We start from the raw sequence: 18,156 nt of genomic DNA on the forward strand, positions 1-18,156 counted from the left end.
TCGTTACATAAGTACATAAACTCAAGAATTCCTGGGTGAACGTCCTTTTGTAACTTGCATGTGTAGATAAATTGATAACATGCCTTTTGTGTGGTGATAGCAGCTCACAGTTCATAAAGGGAGGTGTGACTCTGACGGATTGACAAGACTTGACTACAGAAGCACTGGCTTCAGAGTTTTCAGTGTTTACCCCTAGAAATGATAAAAGGTCCTATCTGTGCAGAGTTTGCATGTTCTCCATGTGTCTGTGTGGGTTTTCTCTGGCTTCCTCCCACAGTCCAGAGACATGTAGCTCAGGTTATGTGGAGACTGTAAATTAGAGCTGGTTTATTTGATCCTCTACGACAGTAAACTAAATATCTTTGGTGTGTGGACAAAGGAAAACATCATCTCAGGGTTTGGGAAACACGATAGACATTTTTCACCATTTTGTGACATTTTATGGACCAAACAACTAATCGATTAATAGGGGGAGGAAATCGACAGATTAATCGATTATGAAAATAATCGTTGGTTGCAGCCCTACTGTAAATTGCTCGTAAGTGCAAGTATGATTATAAATGGGTCAAAGGGAGAGGATCAAAGGGATAAGCGCTAGAGATGTTGGATGAAAGGAATAATATAAGAACTATTTTAATCTTAAACACGTCGAGGGGGTGTTGTTTATTTGTCGCTGTCCCAAACAGAGGAAGTTGGAGTTGTTCCCTGCACCAATCAGCTGTGAGGTTACTCGGGACGCCCTGCCCGAATAACACAGGCAGCTGCACGCATCGCAGGAGACACGGCGCCGCATATTTAGATTTTGTATTATAATTCATGAGAGGTTTTACTTAAATCTATTCGAAGACTTTAATATGCTGGATTTCCCAAAAATGAGCGACGTCGCGCCGTCTCGCTGAGACGATGTGACAGCACAGTGACGTCAAACAGCCACGGTTAGCTACTGTTAGCAAGGTGCTAGCTGGGTTAGCTAACGTGTGTGATTAGCCGGCAGCTGGTCGTTAGACGTTGTTTGAGAGAAGCTTTGTTGGATGAATGACGTACTGTCGATGAGCTGCTGAACATCTGTGTGTGTGTTGGGTGTCAGTACACAAAGCCACCAAACCGGCGGAGTCCGATGTGTTTGTATCCGTTAGCGCCGTTGCGTGGTTGAAATTCAAGCTAGCAGGCGAATGTTGAGTTAGCTTAGCTGCTACATAAGCGACAACATCCACCAAACTGGACAAAACGTTGGATCTAGTCGGCTATAAGTCGGGCTCGGCGGGTTCGCTGACCCCCCAGAAGAAGATGAAGAAGAGGAAGGAGCTGAACGCGTTGATCGGACTCGGGGACAGCAAAAGAAAGAAGACCAAAAAGGGGTCAGGTCACCGACTGCTCCGGACCGAGCCGCCGGACTCGGAGTCCGAGTCGAGCTCGGACGACGACGAGTTCAACAACATGAACAGCGAAGCCAACTTTGGAAAGTGAGTGATCGGGTTGATAACACTTTGTTGTGGGATGAGATGCAGTATGCCGTGGTGTCACTGTCCCAATGTCATTATCAGTATTTTACATGTAGTAAAAGTAAATCGAAGTTGTGATGATAAGCCCGGAAATCTATTACAAAAAAAAGACATCTTCAATCAATTTATGATTTTCATATTTATCTTTTTTCAAGCACAAATGTCAAACGTGACAAAGTCTCTGGTACTTGTCTGTGTCATACCTGTATGTAAACATGATAGCAAACTGAATATGATTGTGTTCTGGATGTGAGTGAAGTATATTGCATCGGGTTGTGGGAAGTTTTAATGGGCATTTCATAGACGGAACATTTCATTTGTTTAGTGATGAATTAATCGGCACTATAATCGTCTATGAGCCCAATAACAATAACAGGTTTTGGTTGTTCAAAAGCAAAACAACTCTCCACTCCCTCAGTTTAGCAATGTGCGAACAATGCACCTGGCTACACATCATTATAAGACCAGCACACCCATGGGCGCTCAGATGGACTCAAATGCTATCAGGGCATTGTAAAACAGAAGAGGACACATCTCGCACTTTAAGAAGATGATGGCCAGGCATTGTTTTCTGAAGCTTTATGTGTGCCAGTAGCCCATATTTTAAAAGCATCATTATTTATCAGCAATCCTCCTAATTCCCATGACATAGCAAGCAGTCTTCTGAAAATATCTCCTTCATTAATAATGAAGGAGGCTGTGAAGCTGTAGTGTCTAATGTTACCGTGTTCCTTCTTTTTCGCAGAAGAAGCTACACGCGGTGCTGCAATGTGTGCTACCCCCTGTTCCTGTTCATCATACTTGCTGCTTGTGTCATGGCCTGCGCTGGACTCATATGGATGCAGATTGCCCTGAAAGAAGATCTAGATTCTTTGAAAGAAAAGCTGCACAACAGTAAGACTTCTTTTATCATCATACACCAACGGTTACCTTGTGATGGTCATAAAAAAGCACTTCGCCCTTTGGACACTTACATCCGTTTTATCCTGGGAACACAGTCATATGTTCCTTTTTTTTTTTTTTACCATTTGCATTAACATATTTGAATGTTTTTTGTAACAGTGGAATCCAGCCAGAAGGTGTCATCAAGTGAAATACCAAAACTAAGCGAGGCCCTGAAAAACAAGGAGAGAAAGCTTGACGACATTGAGAACGGGGACAAGGGGTTGAGCAAACTCTGGTCTAACCTTACAGAAATGAACAGAAAGGTCAGTTTTTCTTGTTATTAGGGTATACAGAGTGTAAGCATCATAAAAATGTTACAATCTCTGTGTACGTCTTCAAGACGGATCACGATAGAATATTGCCAGATCGCTCGCCCCTACTCCGAGGTGTAACTGAATGCGTGGTGTCCTTTTAACTCCTGCAGATCAGTTTGCTGGACTCTGCCGTAAATCATTTGAAGGCCAACTTGAAATCAGCCGCTGACTTGATCAGCCTTCCCACAACAGTTGAAGAGCTTCAAAAGGTAAAGGCAGAGCAAAATGAAACAAAAAGAAAAAATTGGTTCAGAATCTCTTCATTAATATTCTGTTTTGATTTAAAAACCTAAAACTTTTTCTTTTCCAGAGTGTTGCTACAATTGGCAGCACACTAACCAGTGTCCAACACGATGTGAAGACTATGCAGGCTGCTCTCGAAAATCAGAAGAAAGACGATGACACGAAGAAGGCGGCGGTAAATTCAAGCTAGTGATATTTTTTTAAATAGTTACTTATTTTAGAACCGCACAATTGACTGTGTGACAGCTGAGATCAGATGAACTCGTATACACCAATCTTAGTAGGGAAAAGGTTCACAGTACTCTGTTGTAAAGGATAGTCACACTTTCAAATTAAATAGTATAGGGTTTGTAAACCTAAATATGTCATGCACAACTCATCTTGATGTTTATGTCGAGATTAATATAAGACACACTGTGTGGCAAGATGTGGTCCTTGAGTCTCCTACTGCAGCAGGAACTATCACAGGTGGAAAACTGAGCGCTTTGGCTGGCGTTAATATGTCCGCAGACAGATTTTGTCACTGTGCTTGCATCATAACTGTGCATGATACAGTCACTAAACTTGATTGGTGTGTTGTTGACATCAAAGTTTAAGGCCGAATTCAAAGATGGGTGTGGTACAACCCTGTTTCAGTTTGTCTGTGTAGCGCGGGTGTACGTGCACGCAGAGTCTGATTGACGGGGACACAGACTAGAGAGTGAAAGAGAAGTTCTTGCGTGCGAAAGAATTGCATTGAATGCAACTTTAGGTAATAACCATACAGCTGCAGCTGAAACTATGAGGTCTGGCTGTCTGTGTGGATGGTAAAAAAAGTAAGAAAGTTTAAACACTTTTTGGTTCATTATGAATGTGTGGCAGACAAATTGGAAAATGGCTTGCTGCCACAGGCTAGATGATTAATGGGAAACACTGAGTTGTGTATGCTTTTGCCTTCAGAAGTAACAGTTTTCCTTCTTTTGTATTGATTGAATCAGCTTTTTGAGGCTGCTTCATTCTTCAGTCACTGTGGTGATAAATAAATGTAGTGAGATGGAGTAGTCCATGAGAATAGCCTTTACCTTTCAGAAAAATTTGTCAGACTGTGTGCGAAACTATTGAAAAAGTCAATACAGTGTTTTGGCCAACTGACAAACATCACAGAAAACAAGCTATGTTCTTTTGTATGTAGTACAGGGCTGCGAGCTCTTGTATATCACAAAGCGAAGTCGATGGATTTTTCATGAGTCGGCGTCAAAGTTGGATTTCACTTATGTTGTTTGACAGCTTGTATTTTTTTATTCTCCCCTATGTTGTCTGCAGATATAGCTCAAGGCTATTTTTCTCCTCATTTGTCATTCATGTATGAACGTATGGAGATGGGTGTGTACAGAACACAGAACAGTACTCTGTGCTGAAGTGAATAAGCGAGATAACTTGACTTCCCGGTGTGTAATTAACTACTTCTCAGCTCTTAATTATTGTGGCTCTTTTTCATGTTTGTCTCACTCAGAATTGGGGCAAAATGTGGGTTGATCTGCCTTAACTGCAGCGTGGACCCAAACCAGTAGCAGCGGTGAACTTTGCAACGGCCAGATTTATTTGTTTATCTGTTTACACAAGCTAGCATGCACTTTTTTTGCAGTTCTTAAAAGGCTTACATTGAAAGAGTCACTAGGTTGAGACGGTCCTGTTTCTTGGATCCATGCATTGGGTTTTCAATCATTATACAGCTAAAAAAAGCAACACTCTATTTTGGGAGCTTAGATGCTTCGATTCGTTTTTTGTGTAAAACTAGGTCAAATATGTGAAATGTCCATAAAATATTTCTCCCCTCTATTTTTCCATAGGCAAAATAGGATGGGGAAAAAGAGGACCAACAAACTATACACTACGTTTTACATTATTTTATTTTTCTTGTCATAGGACCTAACAGACCTGAGGCACGCTGTGGGTGAGGCTAACAAGACAGAGGAGCAGCACCATACGTGGACTGCTGAGCAGATCAAAGTCCTCCTGTCTTCAGTGGCAGATCTTCGTCAGAGAGTGATCTCACTAGAGGACGGCTCAAAACAAAGTGTGAGTCATGTGATTCAAACTAAATTTCTGCATTTGAAGAGTTGAGTTTTTGTAACATTGTGTTCAGCCCCGGAGAGTAAAAACCCCTTTTTCTACATTTCATCTTCCACCTGTTTTACAGTTAAAGGGCAATGACGCAGCAACTCAACAAGCGATCACAAGTGATAATCCAGCAACTGAGATGGTGAAAGAAGCTACTACAACCAAAGCAACACCTGGCGATGTGCAGGGTACAGTGTTAAATATAGCAGGCTGTCGCTTGATTTGTCCATGTGGTAGTTGTTTGTTTTTTATTATCACATTTTATGTTATTCACAGAGATGTCCACACCACTGACAGAGCCGCGCACAAGCAGACGTCCACGCTTCCTTACTCCAAATCGCTCCAGGAGAAATGCAGAAAAGCCAAGATGCCCAAAGAGGGTGTCCCTGCCTGGTGTCGGTTCTCTGAAAGGTGCACACTACTACTAATAGAAAATATTATATCTCAGATATACTCTAAAGTAATAGTGTGACTATGGTTTGCTTTTTTCCAAGAGTTAGATGACAGGCGGGATATCTGTATGGTTAATAGAAACCTATGGAATAAGTAGTCTGCATGGTTGTGTGGCAAGGTGAAGGCCACATTACTGCATTTGTCCATTTTGCACTTGATTTTTTCACCAGACGGCTGTGGGTATATTTGGTTACGTTTGGACAAAGCTAAAGCTAGCTGTTTCTTTCTGTTTCCAGGCATTATTCAATTTAAGTTAAGGCTGTTGCCTTAAAAAATACTGCACAGTTATGAGATTAATATCAATCTCCTCACATAATTGAGAAAACAAGTGTATTTCCAAAAAATTTTGCATATTGCTTTAAAGACTTCAAGTTATTTTGTGAATGCAACTGTACAGTGCCCTCATCGACAACCTGCTTTTTTTTTTTTGCTTCTTATGAATAAAAAACTTTTCATTCACAGACTTGGAGGACATCTTCCAGCAGGCAGGTGTTGGACATGGTTCACCCGGATTAATTTACAAGGACCTGAGGAAAATATTTGGAACATCTACTCCCAATGCTCTCACCTTGGACTGCTTTGACAATGACAGGGACCGGAGTTACTCCTTGATGGAGCTGAGAGCTGCTGTAGGTGTGTGAGCACATTGTCACTGACAGCAGTGAACAGTATTGAAGCCCGGTGGGGGGTGGGGTTCGGAGTTCCCCGACCCTCTTCAGTAATTGCTGCACTTTTGTGAACTGAATATTTATCATGCTGATTGTGGAACAGTGGCGCTGGCATGCCCCCCCCCCCCCCGCCCCAGTCCATCTCAACACAACCTCAGCCCCAAAATGATGCTACCTTTAATTTTAACACTTATCCATATGCAGAATATTCTGATATTATTTTAGCTAATCTCTTGGTTTATATTAACTAGCCATGAAAAGCAAGTGTTGTGAATTATTTAGAATGTCCACTCTCGGTTCTCAAACTTACTGTTAACCCACACCTGTGTTTTTCTTCATTTTAAACAATGTCTCATCGTGATGTAACCTTTTTAAGTATTTAGCTTCCATATAGGCTTTAAATGTCAGATCTGTTGCAGATGTCCCTAGCCATCAGCACCTGGTACAACTCACGTGAACCTTATTTATCAAACCCCAGATAGAATTTTATGAATGTTTATAAATGACTACTAGTAACAGACTTTTTTGTGAGACTGGTTTTGTTTTCAGACAATTTCCTAACTTATCTGAAACACAACTGAGCGTAAGAGTAAAGGTTTTTGTATGCTCTTTTCTAAGCCGAATCTTTCAGATTTCTTCTTCAGTTGAGTGTTTTCCTCATTTATCTTCAGTTTGTTGTGATTGGGATTTTGTTTAGTCCATCGGTAGGTTTATTTGTAGTTTTTTTTTTTCTGTGCTTGTTGCAGTTTTCCGTTCAACAAGATTTGAAGGGCTATGAACACTTCGAATCACACGGAAAGAATTTCTATGTGGTGACTCATGAGGCATATGTAGCAATAACAAAATGATGTAGATGTTGCTGGATAGAAGTTGCAGTAGACAGAAGGCACAAGTAGCTCACAATGTGGAACAGGTAGTATAAGAAGCACTGACCGTCACTGTACTTGATTCATTTTATTCCATTTTTATGGACCTAATAAAGGTGTATTATTTACATGACAAGTTTGTTATACCCAAACGTTGTAATCTGTAAAAATGGTGCAGAGGTATTCTCTGCCAATTATCTTATGAAGGGGGACGGGTTGGCAAGATTTTGCTTTACGGTCTTGATGTCAACATTGTACGTTGTTTTTAAAATAATTCTGATGTGCTTTGCATGTTGCTTTATAATGTAACATGAACAAATGATTTCAACTTAACAATCATCTACTCGTTTCTTGCAGGACAATGGTTAGTTGAGCTCAAAATGTAAAGTAGCTTTGGCCATCGTGACTTAAGAGTTTGGGTCCATGCTGCTACTGACGAGAGATTTTCTGAATGTGTTTTAGTGTGAGCACCAGTTAATAAACAAAATTAAAAGGTTTCATGTGTGGTCTGTGAGATGTTGTGGTGGTAGTTTGTTTTACCAGAATGCTGCACATAACTTCATATTTTATCCAGTCTGAAATATTCAAAGAGACCCACAGATCTTTTAAAGGAGACATATGCTCATATTCATGTCAATACTTTTAATTTGGGTTACCACTTGAAAAGGTTTACATGCTCGAATGTTCAGAAAAGGCAAGTTTTCTCATACTGCCCATTATTCCTGCAGCTCCTCTTCTCACCCCTCTGTCTAAAACGGCTGGATTTCTTTTCGCCAGTCTGTTGTGATTGGTCAACCACTTTCAAAATGTGTAGGAAATGTCACGCCCCTTCCCCAGAAAAGTGGAGATTCTCAGATTGCAGGCGGGGTTACCCCAAAAGAGTCCAACTGTGACATCAGAGTGGGAGAGATATCTGAACCAGTCGTTCAGAGCCAGGCTGTAGTGTTTAGCCAGCTCACAAAAAAAACGACAGGGAGGTCTTTTTTCACAGTTTGTGGGCCGGCAGGCGCTGCAGATATCCAACTTTATGGCACAAACACTGGAAAGGTGATCTTTGCATAAAATGTCACCTTTAACAATCATATTTACAGATTTCTGACACCCATCTCAAACGCTTTCACATCATTCTGGACAAAATCTTCCACAGAGACTCATGCCAGTGCCCCTTTGGCCCTCCAGTCGTGGGACAAAAGCCCCAGCAGCTCCTCTTCATTCTCTTCCTCCTCAGTCACGCCATCAGTCTCCATTTGTTCCTCCTTCGTGCACAGGGGCTTGCTCTTCACCACGTCGCGCTTGTCTCTCAGCAGCTCGACCCTCTTGTAGCACGCAATCTGCTCGTCGATCTCGTCGATCTGTCGTTCCAGTCGGCCCTCCTCGTCGTCCTCCGCCACGATGGCGTCGGATTTTGTGTTCACCTGTCGTATCTCCTTCTGGAACTCTTCCCACTCCTTGTCCATGTGATCTTTGGGCGCCTCGACGTTGCGCACTTTGCAATCTCTCACCGGGTCGTCGAAGAAGCCCTCCGGCAGCGCCTCGGCTGTGTTCTCCTTCTTCTCTGCGCTTTTTTCCGGCAGGTCTGCTTTCAGGATGGACCCGGAGTGGGAGACGGCGGGTGCGGGCGGGATGGAGCTGTCAAAGAAGTCAGCTGGTAGTCCTGCAGCCTCAGCCTTGGGAGGAGAGGGGTCGGCGGTCCCTGCCTCACTCGCCTCCATAGCATCTGCTGCATCGTCGTCATCATCCTCATCATAGACTCCAGCCAAGAGACTCAAGCCTGCAGACTTACTGACAGAACCAGCAGCCTTTTCGCCGGGTTTCTCGAAGAAACCTCCTGGCAGCCCTGACGCGGACTGGCCCGCGACCGTCGTCGGTTTCGACTTTTTCCCGGTGACGTCTTCGCCATCCGCTGCTTTCCTCTTCACCGGCTGGTTCTGCGGAGCCGCCGGCTGACTCCTCGCTCCCTTCAGCTCGGCAACCTTCTCCTTGTGCTGTTTCCCGAGGACGTGAGCCGGCCACAGGAGCTCGGACTTCACCTGCACACTGCACAGCACGCAGCTGAGGTGCCCGAGACTGTTGTATTTGGCAAAGGGAGACTCGACGCGCTTCTTGTCTGTCGTTTGTCGTTGCTTCGCTCTCATCAAGCGCCGCAGTTCCTCTTGGTTTATAACCTTCTTCCCCTTCTTCGAAGCGGCCATTTCCAAAACAAAACAAAGTGCGAGCGAGCGAGCGAGCTAGCTAGATAGCAGCTTGCTTGCTAACGGTGAAGTAAAATGTGTCTCACAAAGATGACGCCACACCGCACGAACTCTCGTTCGAATCGGAGGGGTTGGCGGATAATCTCGCGAGACTAGAGCCCGCTAGCAGAGAAGTTAGCTCCGCAGGTTCAGCGTAGCGTCTGAATATCGCCACAAAGCAAATTGAGTCGATACAACATCTGAGAGGCGTCGCCGAGAAACACCGGAGGAGACAATGATGTAGTCGGTAGATGTTCGTTCTTAATTCAAGCCGTGTGTTGATTGAATGCGCGTGTTTTTAAAAAAAAATGTGTTCATGTTGAGCTTTATTTTCTGTTTTCATCGCCGCACCCATCGTAATCATTTATTATTGCGGTGCTAGCTCGCCGCGCGACCGCCGGAGGCTAATGGTGTCCGCGGAGCCGGGCATCAGGTGTAACGCTATTTGTAGGGGAGCGGCTGCGAGAAAGTTTGACATTTCCACGACGCCGCATTTGGACACTGTCTGATTGTTATTGCCGATGCCGACGAGCTCCCACAGTGTACCCAGCCGCCTGTAGCATATCGAGCAGCGTAGCCCGGCACCATGACGGGGGAGAAGATCCGCGCGATGCGAAAGGACCACAACAAACCCAACAAGAACGAGGAGGCGCGGGACGCGCACGGCGACACCGCCAACGAGACGGTGGCCAACGGCACCGGCCACCTCTTCAGGTCCAACAAGGCGTTTCAGAAGTCCGCCAAGACGTCGGCGCTGCAGCAGCTCAACGCGAACAACATCAACGGCAACCCGTCGTCGGTCGACGCCGTCGTCAATGACAACAACAAGAACCCCGTCAGCCTGACGATCGAGGACCTGGAGTTCCCCGTTCACGAGTGCGTGTTCAAGGCAGACGTGCGTCGACTCTCCTCTCTCATCAGGACCCACAGCATCTCTCAGAAAGATGTGCACGGTAAACACTCCTGCTGGCGCCTCGTCGCCCGTGCAGTAGTTTGCCGAACTGCTCATGACACAACACGTGTATTTCATTACATGTGTGGGATTCATTGATGTTGATGTGCATCTGTGCTTCTCTTTCCAGGGAACACGCCTCTTCACCTGGCGCTGATGCTGGGCCACAAAGGTAGAGCTGAACATTAATGTTACCAAAAGTTATTTGTTGGTCTTTTCCCCCTTCATCTATGTATCTATTTTCATCCAACCAAAGTGAACTAAAAGCTCCTCAGAAGATTGTCTACCAGCCTCAGTTTGAGGCCGGAAAATTACACTAAATCTGCCGTGCTCCTTGGCCTCACATCTGCGTGGCACAAGTGAAATGGTGTTGGGCATCCTCGCCCGAAGGCCATTTTTTTTTAGCTATTCTTGGACTAACGTCCATACTCCTGCAGCGCTCAGCTTGTTTTATCTGACCTCTGCGGTCGGCCGGGTAACATAGACTTGGTGTAATGATGATGAACCTTCGTAGATTGCAGATGAGACGACATGCAGTACAGCCACTTTATGAGCACAGGATCTCGATTTGATTGATAAAAAAACAAACAATTGTGGTCGAACGATGTGGTGCACTCCTCATCTGAGACGTTTTGCAAGTTTATCAAGATTTGCAGTCCCTTTACTGATTCGATCAGAAAGAAATTGGACTTGGATGCAACTGAACTGAAGGGTATGCTGATGCTGATTTGTCTGCCTGTGTTGGCTAAATATATTTGAACTTCTTTCATACCTTCAGACTACTACATTCAAAATCCAGTTACAGCTTGGATGGACATTTCCATCACTGCAACTATGGACACTGGAGATGCAGCATACTGTATCTGTGGAAACCCTTTTTTTATTGATAATAATAAAACTTACATTGATATGTACTTACCCTAAATGTTGAAAATAATTAAACAAAGAACTCTAACTAAAGTTAACATTAAAACCTCAACATTTACTCTATTTCTATTATAATAGCTGTTTGCTCCAAATAACAAAATGGAACATGGCGAACGTGCACAAAACATCTATGATAACTTTCAACTTTTTCTTTTCAGAATGTGCCCTCCTCCTGCTGGCCCACAATGCACCTGTGAAGATAAAGAACGCACAGGGATGGAGTCCCCTCGCCGAAGCCATCAGCTATGGTGACAGGCAAATGAGTGAGTTATGTCAACAGTGCCCCAAATCTGTGCGCTGCTGTCCTGGGGTTTTCACATCGGGACGTGTTTTCGAGTGTAATCTTAGTGGGATACTTGCAATGATGCATCCTCAATGTTTGGACAGTTGGGTTGAGTATTGTATTGGTTTTCACAAATTCTGCAAAAAGGCAACCGTCCCAAATACTGACGGAGGTCACAAGCATGCATGTCCATGTTTGAGTGACCTTTCATGAACCTTTCAATCAAGTCAATATATACAAAGACACAAACGCTTTGTGGTCAGTCCAGCTAAAAAAGCAAAAGGCTGGGATTTTCATCCACATGGCTGGAAGGCAGCCTCAATGGTGGCTTAGTGTTAGGAAGCCTCGCGCTTACAGGCGGGTCGCCAAACAGCTTTTTAATCTGACAGTCAGTGAAAACAGTCAAACGACGAGTGAAAGGCACCGGCTAATACCTTTCATGGTTCTGACCTTTTTTATGGGTTGTTGTTCATGTTGTGTAATTTGCTAAAGATAAAAGAAAAGATGAAGACAAGGTTAAGTTTTTGGCTGTATAGATAACATAACTGAATTATCAGCATCCTCTTCTCATATTCTGCTGGAAGTTGTGAGACCCCGTAGTATGAGAAATGACCCCCAACCTTGTTAGTATGCGTCTCGTCTCTCCGTGCCTGCTGTTTGCAAACTGGCTTGGGACCGAGAGCAGGAGTTTCGCTTTGAGAAGGTCACATCACTCACATGGGTGAAGGGAAAGCAGCGAAGCAGAGGAGGAGGGGGGCGGGGGGAACATTCTCACCATCAGCAAGGACATGCAAAGAAAGTCAAATTCCAGTGACAGTGGGGTGTTTAGGTTTGGATGAATAAAATGCAGTACACAGCTGGTTTATCACCTTGTGAGAGGGACAAATGCAGAACAGTGTGTGTTTTGACATCAGCTGCGCGCTTTACAGCTGTTCACGAAACCACTGCAGTCTCGTCATCAGTCATCATCTTTTCGCTCTCACACGTGTGCACAATGCGTCAGCAGCTCACTCACTGGTTTGTCTGTGGCAGCGAGCGCCTCGTCAGCACTTCTCTTCTCGGTCCAGCGTTTCCACCCTGATAACCAGGGGGACACATCCGAGATATGTTGATTTATTGTCGTCCATCCGATGTCATTAAGTGGTTGACGGTCATTTTGTGAGAGAGCGCTGCACTTCAGCGTTTAGCTCATCCCATCTCAGCTACTGAAGCATGTAATATGAAATATGTCACTTTTTTTACAGATATTAAGTAGAGTAGCGATGCTCCCTCATGTTACTTTAATGTACACTATGAAAATCTGAGAATGTAACTGTATATCTCTATAACAAAGGCGCGTCTGTTTTAACCAGTAGTGTGCTGGTAAAATCCAATTCACTACTTGTGAAATAAATGCATAACACTCTTTTCTCTCTCTCTCTCTCTCTCTCTCTCAATATGATTGTTCATCCCCAAAAAATTGAAATAAGAGTGTGAAATAACCAGAAATTTGTTATAAATACTGTTTAAAAAGTATGACAATGATTAAACACCCTGTCGCCAGTTTATTAAGTACACCTGTACAAGTGAATTTAATCCATAGACTGTACATAAAAAAATGCCCTACTCTGCATTATCTAGGTATGAATGTTTACAGTACAGCTGACACTAGAGAGTAACTGTCTATATTCTTCCTCCCCCCTCTTTCCTCAGTCACAGCAATACTGCGGAAGTTGAAGCAGCAATCCAGGGAGAGTGTGGAGGATAAGAGGCCAAAATTACTGAAAGCTCTGAGGGAGGTGAGGATCACCAGCGGCTCCACGTTCACTCATGTTGATGCCACACTAAAACTGCTGTCACTCTGCAGCACTCAACGTTCTCTCCGTTGTATTTTGGTTTGCGCTCTCCTTTGGGATGCAAATCGATTGCTAAAATTTGTTATTGAAAATCGTTTCCGCACTGAATCTGTTAAATCCTTTAATTTGAAATGTGGCTCTCTTTTCTGTAGCTTGGTGACTTTTATCTGGAGCTGCACTGGGATTTTCAGAGCTGGGGTGAGCTTTCACTGTTCATACAAACAAACAAACAAATTGTTGATATGCTCTGTTCTCAAACCTTTAACCAGCACAATGATTGATGAGACCAACTTTAATTTGAAATCTTTTCTGAGCTCTTCAACGTAGCAGGATGTGTCCACTGTGTCTTATTTCTGTTGTCAGTGGGAAAAAGGAATGAAGTGGGGAAAACGTGTTATATCAGCTGCACTAGAATGTATTCACACTTATTCATTCATCGATGTTGCAGTGCCTCTGTTGTCCCGGATGCTGCCTTCTGATGCTTGTAAAATCTACAAGCAGGGCATCAATATTAGGTAAGATATCAAATACTCGATTAAGTTGGTCGTTGTACTTACTGACAGAATCGTAATTCACTGAGCGTTTGGATATCCAGGTCGAGGACTTGTTTTAGATCTAAAAAGTAGGACATGCCAATCTTCACAGACTCTGTCATCTCTCTTCTCTCTTTAAATTTAGACTTGACACCACTCTCATAGACTTCACTGATATGAAGTGTCAGCGTGGGGACCTCAGTTTCATTTTCAACGGCGACGCTGCACCCTCCCAGTCCTTTGTGGTTCTGGACAACGAGGCGAAAGTGTACCAGAGAATACACCACGAGGTAAGCGAGCGAGCGGTATGGCCGATTTCACAGTGTGACATCAGCAGCTGTTTAACATGATCAGCGAGACCTGACTCTGCCCATTTTTCTCCCGAAGGAGTCAGAGATGGAGACCGAAGAAGAGGTGGATATTCTGATGAGCAGCGACGTTTACTCTGCAACTCTGTCGACCAAGTCCATCTCCTTCTCCCGTAGTCAGATTGGCTGGCTCTTCAGAGAGGATAAAACAGTGAGGCTTCCCTGATAATTGTGCTGAACACAGAATGTAAACACAATGTAACTGCTACATGATGAAAAACTGCACGAAAGTTTTCATACAAAATGTAATATTTCTCTAGATGGTCTGTGTTGCACAGTCCCAACTTATTTTGCCATTTTAATTATTCTGTCACACTATGAGTCTGAAGCTGCTTTTCTGGAGGGGACTGTATGTGAGAACGCAAATGGCTGCAAATCCAGAGCTTTTCCCAACAGCCCCTAGTTAAAAAAGTCACAGTGACCGAGTGGGCGTGTTGATGAAACACTCTTTCCGTGGCAGAATTATCATCGTGTCCTGCCGCCTGCATGCTCTACCAAGACGCCACAGAATGTTCTGGAAATGTTCCTGAATGTGTGTGAGCCAGACAAACTCCTGCAGCATTTGCCTTATGTCGAGGGCAAACTCCAGATAGTGTCAGGACCCAATTTTCTGAACATTTTCCGGAATGCATGTCGGAAAAAACGGCTTATAAGATCTGTGTGCGCCTTACCTCTGAAAATTTCAACTTGAAATACTACAACCTTCTTGTTTTCTGTGCAGGAGAGAGTTGGAAACTTCCTGGCCGACTTCTATACCGTTAACGGCCTGGTGCTGGAGTCGAGAAAGCGGCGGGAGCACCTCAGTGAGGAGGACATCCTGAGGAACAAAGCCATCATGGAGAGTTTGAGCAAGGGAGGCGGCATCAGTGAACAGAACTTTGAGGTGAGATGAAATAAAGCCTACGTCCCGCCTTGATTCACTCACGATGAGTAGTGAAGACGCTCTGCTGATTGTGATTATGCCACTGACTGATAATTTCCTGTACCCAGCCTGTGAGGAGACAGTCTCTCACAGCTCCGGCCCCCAACACAATTTCTTGGGAAGAGTACATCACAGCAGAGCACGGAAAGTAAGCATCTGGTGTTTTCTATGATTTTGGATTGAACCTTCGCCATAATTAGCAATTTATTCAGGGCAGCTACAAGAAGAAGAAAAGAATCGCATAAATGCTGAGTTTCTTTGTGTGTTTCTGTGTGTCTCTTCCCACCTCCAGGCCACCTCATCTTGGGAGAGAGCTTACGTGCAAGGAAAGCAAGAAGAACTTCAAAGCTACTGTAGCCATGAGCCAGGATTTCCCTCTAGGCATAGAGTCGTGAGTACATCCTTTCCTCCTCAGATCTATTTACAAAGCTCGCTGCGTGGATTGATCCTGGGTGAATACACTTGGATACACTTGGGATTTCAGAAGAAGTGTAGTGTGGAGATGAAATAATTCAGATCAGATAATTGGACCAGGTAATCACGGGGGCTTCACCGATTTAGTATGGGAGTCCCCGATGGGATCGCTCGCAAAATCAACTGCTCCACCATGTTACATCAGAGTTTCAGTGTTTCACATTGATATTCAACCCAACAAAGCCATGACTGTGCTTAGGCGGTTTGAGGGCGGGAAAAAAACATTCCCGATCCACTTGTCTTTATTCATGCGACGTGAATGGACCTTAATGGAGGCAGCAATAAAATCCTTCACAGTCACCAATGTTTTTTTAATTTGATTTCCTTTTCCCTTTTCTATCCTGTGCTTTTTAATATTTCGATATATTTTACATAGTCATATACTTATACTTGTCATTGTCCCCCAACAGAGACCAATGCTGCCATTATAGAGATCGTTTTTATTTTACAAGGTTCTCAGATGTTTTGTCGATTCCTTTTATTCACTCTGGATCTCAAATTACAGTTTTACTAATCCCCTTTGTTCTGTTGAGCTTTTGGAGCTTGTCTGCACCTGACAGAAAATGCTGGCAGAGATGAGACAATGAAAAATAAACTGCTGACTGGCCCACTTTCCGCTGCCCACAGGTTATTAAATGTGTTGGAGGTTGTAGCCCCATTCAAGCACTTCAACAAACTCCGAGAGTTCGTTCAGATGAAACTTCCGCCCGGGTTTCCAGTCAAACTCGGTGAGTGTGCGTGGGATCCTCTGCTGCGCTCCCCTGTGTGGGTGAGTCTCAAGAGGACAAACTTAACTCTTTTTGCTCCCTCTCTTCGCAGACATCCCCGTCTTCCCCACGATCACCGCCACCGTCACCTTTCAGGAATTTCGCTACGACGAATTTGACGAGTCCATTTTCTCCATCCCTTCTCAGTACAAAGAAGATCCCAGTCGCTTCCCAGACCTCTGACCAGTAAACACCCACACACAGGAAGTGACCAGCGAGTAGAATATGTTCGGAAGAAGGGAAACACAAATGCGGAATCCTGTATTGTTTGAGCTGCTCTTACGGATCATCTATTATTATCAGCTACTATTCATTGTTGTGGACGGATCCAAAGCAAATCAATGCAAGCAGAGGTGGCATCTCACATGTGATTATATTGCGTAACAGCAGCCGTTTTAGCTTTTCCTTATACTCGCTGTTCGCCCACCGAGCAGCGACATCTGCTGCTCAGCGCTGCTGCTGTTGTTGAACTCAGCCCGGACTCCTCCATCGTCATTATTTTAATATTTAGTACATCATGTTTCATATTTCTTGGACGGACTGATTTATTTTCTTGACACAAGCCATCTGTAAATAATACACCACTGAAGTCATAAAAAAAATATCTCTCTATATCCTCAAACTGAGCTTATGAACTATACATATAAATATATATATAAATATATATATATAGATGGATAGAAATTATAATGGAGTAACACTGTGTAGCAATACATTTCCAGTACTTGAGAATGTTTTTAACCAGCCGGGACGAGGTTTAGCATAAAAACACATTCTCAACAGCTCCGTGTCCGAGCCTTTCTCCCTGTGCAGGACGCCGCCTCCTGTCTGTTCAGGTTCAGCTCACGTTACCTCTCAGCTGTCTTGTTCATGTTCATTGTGATCGTATGACTTCCTGTGCTCGGTGTGAATGGATAATTGTACTGTATCAAGGGGGTCGTCGTATGTGCGTTTGTGTGTGGGAGAGAACTCCGATGGGATATCAGGTAAACTGTTCTTTGTTTAATACTGCACCGGTATTAAGTATATTTAAGGCATGCTATGGCTGCATTGGCCGACCGGATCACATGCATCTTTAAGCTTGTATTCCCCTGAACGTTAGATTACCTGCAGACTTAATTGGTAAACGTAAAAGTGTGACACTAACATTTTGAAACACCTTTTTAGTGCTTATAAAATCTCTCCTTTGATGATGGTCTGCCTACATTTCTTTTTTCTTTCAATCCATGGAGAGTAAACTAAGCTGTGAAGTTGATATTGCTGGATGTCCCAAAAATGCCCAGATGGGAAATGATCTGATCCATTGAGTTGTCTCTGGCTTCAGCTGATGTGTACTGCAACCATACCTACTTCACATCCCTTTAAATAAAGCACCAGCATCATGTTTCAACCGACTTTGTTTACTGTAATAGTAAAGAGACACAAATGTAATTGAGTAATCTATAAGAAACATTTAACATGTTTCGTATTGTTTTGACCATTAGGGTCCTAGTGATATTTTCCTAAAATGTATTCCCCAGTGATCTTTGACAAAATCCTGTCTTGAAACCATTTGGATGGGAAAAATTAATATATTCTCACTCGGTTATTTATCAGCTAGCTAAGCCTAATTCAACAGTGCTGCGAGAAAAGAAAAAAAAATAAAGGTTTTAATGTTTGTTTGTCAAACTAATTTTTAATATAATTACAATATATTTTACATTTTATATTATTATATTTTAGGCACAACATAGGGCAAGGTTTGTCAAACCGTACTAAAAATGTACAATGTAA

General features: G+C 43.5%; 3 protein-coding genes across 4 annotated transcripts; 2 read left to right on the forward strand and 1 right to left on the reverse strand.

Annotated features, from left to right (window-relative positions):
- Positions 1 to 670: 670 nt before the first annotated feature.
- On the forward strand, positions 671 to 7,587 carry efcab14 (EF-hand calcium binding domain 14). 2 transcript variants are annotated; one of them, XM_035634988.2, is made up of 9 exons: positions 671 to 1,463; positions 2,251 to 2,396; positions 2,565 to 2,710; positions 2,872 to 2,970; positions 3,072 to 3,179; positions 4,910 to 5,062; positions 5,184 to 5,292; positions 5,381 to 5,515; positions 6,020 to 7,587. In XM_035634988.2, exons 1-9 carry the CDS (start codon positions 1,288 to 1,290, stop codon positions 6,196 to 6,198), a joined length of 1,251 nt encoding a protein of 416 aa, XP_035490881.2. In that variant the 5' UTR covers positions 671 to 1,287; the 3' UTR covers positions 6,199 to 7,587. The 2 variants fall into 2 exon arrangements, with proteins under 2 accessions (XP_035490881.2, XP_035490880.2); XM_035634987.2 differs by having other exon boundaries at positions 675 to 1,463; positions 2,248 to 2,396.
- A 384-nt stretch (positions 7,588 to 7,971) lies between these two features.
- znf830 (zinc finger protein 830) lies at positions 7,972 to 9,435 on the reverse strand. The gene has a single exon (XM_035634973.2). The coding sequence runs from the start codon at positions 9,281 to 9,283 to the stop codon at positions 8,243 to 8,245; it is 1,041 nt and encodes a 346-aa protein (XP_035490866.1). The 5' UTR covers positions 9,284 to 9,435; the 3' UTR covers positions 7,972 to 8,242.
- A 39-nt stretch (positions 9,436 to 9,474) lies between these two features.
- LOC118311258 (ankyrin repeat domain-containing protein 13C) lies at positions 9,475 to 17,773 on the forward strand. Its single transcript, XM_035634967.2, has 13 exons — positions 9,475 to 10,275; positions 10,405 to 10,446; positions 11,360 to 11,464; positions 13,177 to 13,262; positions 13,472 to 13,517; positions 13,768 to 13,834; positions 13,998 to 14,142; positions 14,240 to 14,371; positions 14,942 to 15,103; positions 15,211 to 15,290; positions 15,435 to 15,533; positions 16,244 to 16,344; positions 16,436 to 17,773. Exons 1-13 carry the CDS (start codon positions 9,909 to 9,911, stop codon positions 16,564 to 16,566), a joined length of 1,563 nt encoding a protein of 520 aa, XP_035490860.1. The 5' UTR covers positions 9,475 to 9,908; the 3' UTR covers positions 16,567 to 17,773.
- Positions 17,774 to 18,156: the final 383 nt, after the last annotated feature.

Source organism: Scophthalmus maximus, chromosome 5 (genome assembly GCF_022379125.1).
Source record: "Scophthalmus maximus strain ysfricsl-2021 chromosome 5, ASM2237912v1, whole genome shotgun sequence".
NCBI classification, from domain to species: Eukaryota; Metazoa; Chordata; class Actinopteri; order Pleuronectiformes; family Scophthalmidae; genus Scophthalmus; species Scophthalmus maximus.

Coding starts and splice junctions, on each gene's coding strand:
- efcab14 (XM_035634987.2), top strand. CDS start 1,288: ATGAAGAAGAGGAAGGAGCTGAACGCGTTGATCGGACTCGGGGACAGC. Junction 5,063..5,183: donor AGGACGGCTCAAAACAAAGT/GTGAGTCATGTG, acceptor CCTGTTTTACAG/TTAAAGGGCAATGACGCAGC. Junction 5,516..6,019: donor TGGTGTCGGTTCTCTGAAAG/GTGCACACTACT, acceptor TTTCATTCACAG/ACTTGGAGGACATCTTCCAG.
- znf830 (XM_035634973.2), bottom strand. CDS start 9,283: ATGGCCGCTTCGAAGAAGGGGAAGAAGGTTATAAACCAAGAGGAACTG.
- LOC118311258 (XM_035634967.2), top strand. CDS start 9,909: ATGACGGGGGAGAAGATCCGCGCGATGCGAAAGGACCACAACAAACCC. Junction 13,835..13,997: donor AAGCAGGGCATCAATATTAG/GTAAGATATCAA, acceptor CTTTAAATTTAG/ACTTGACACCACTCTCATAG. Junction 15,104..15,210: donor TCAGTGAACAGAACTTTGAG/GTGAGATGAAAT, acceptor TCCTGTACCCAG/CCTGTGAGGAGACAGTCTCT.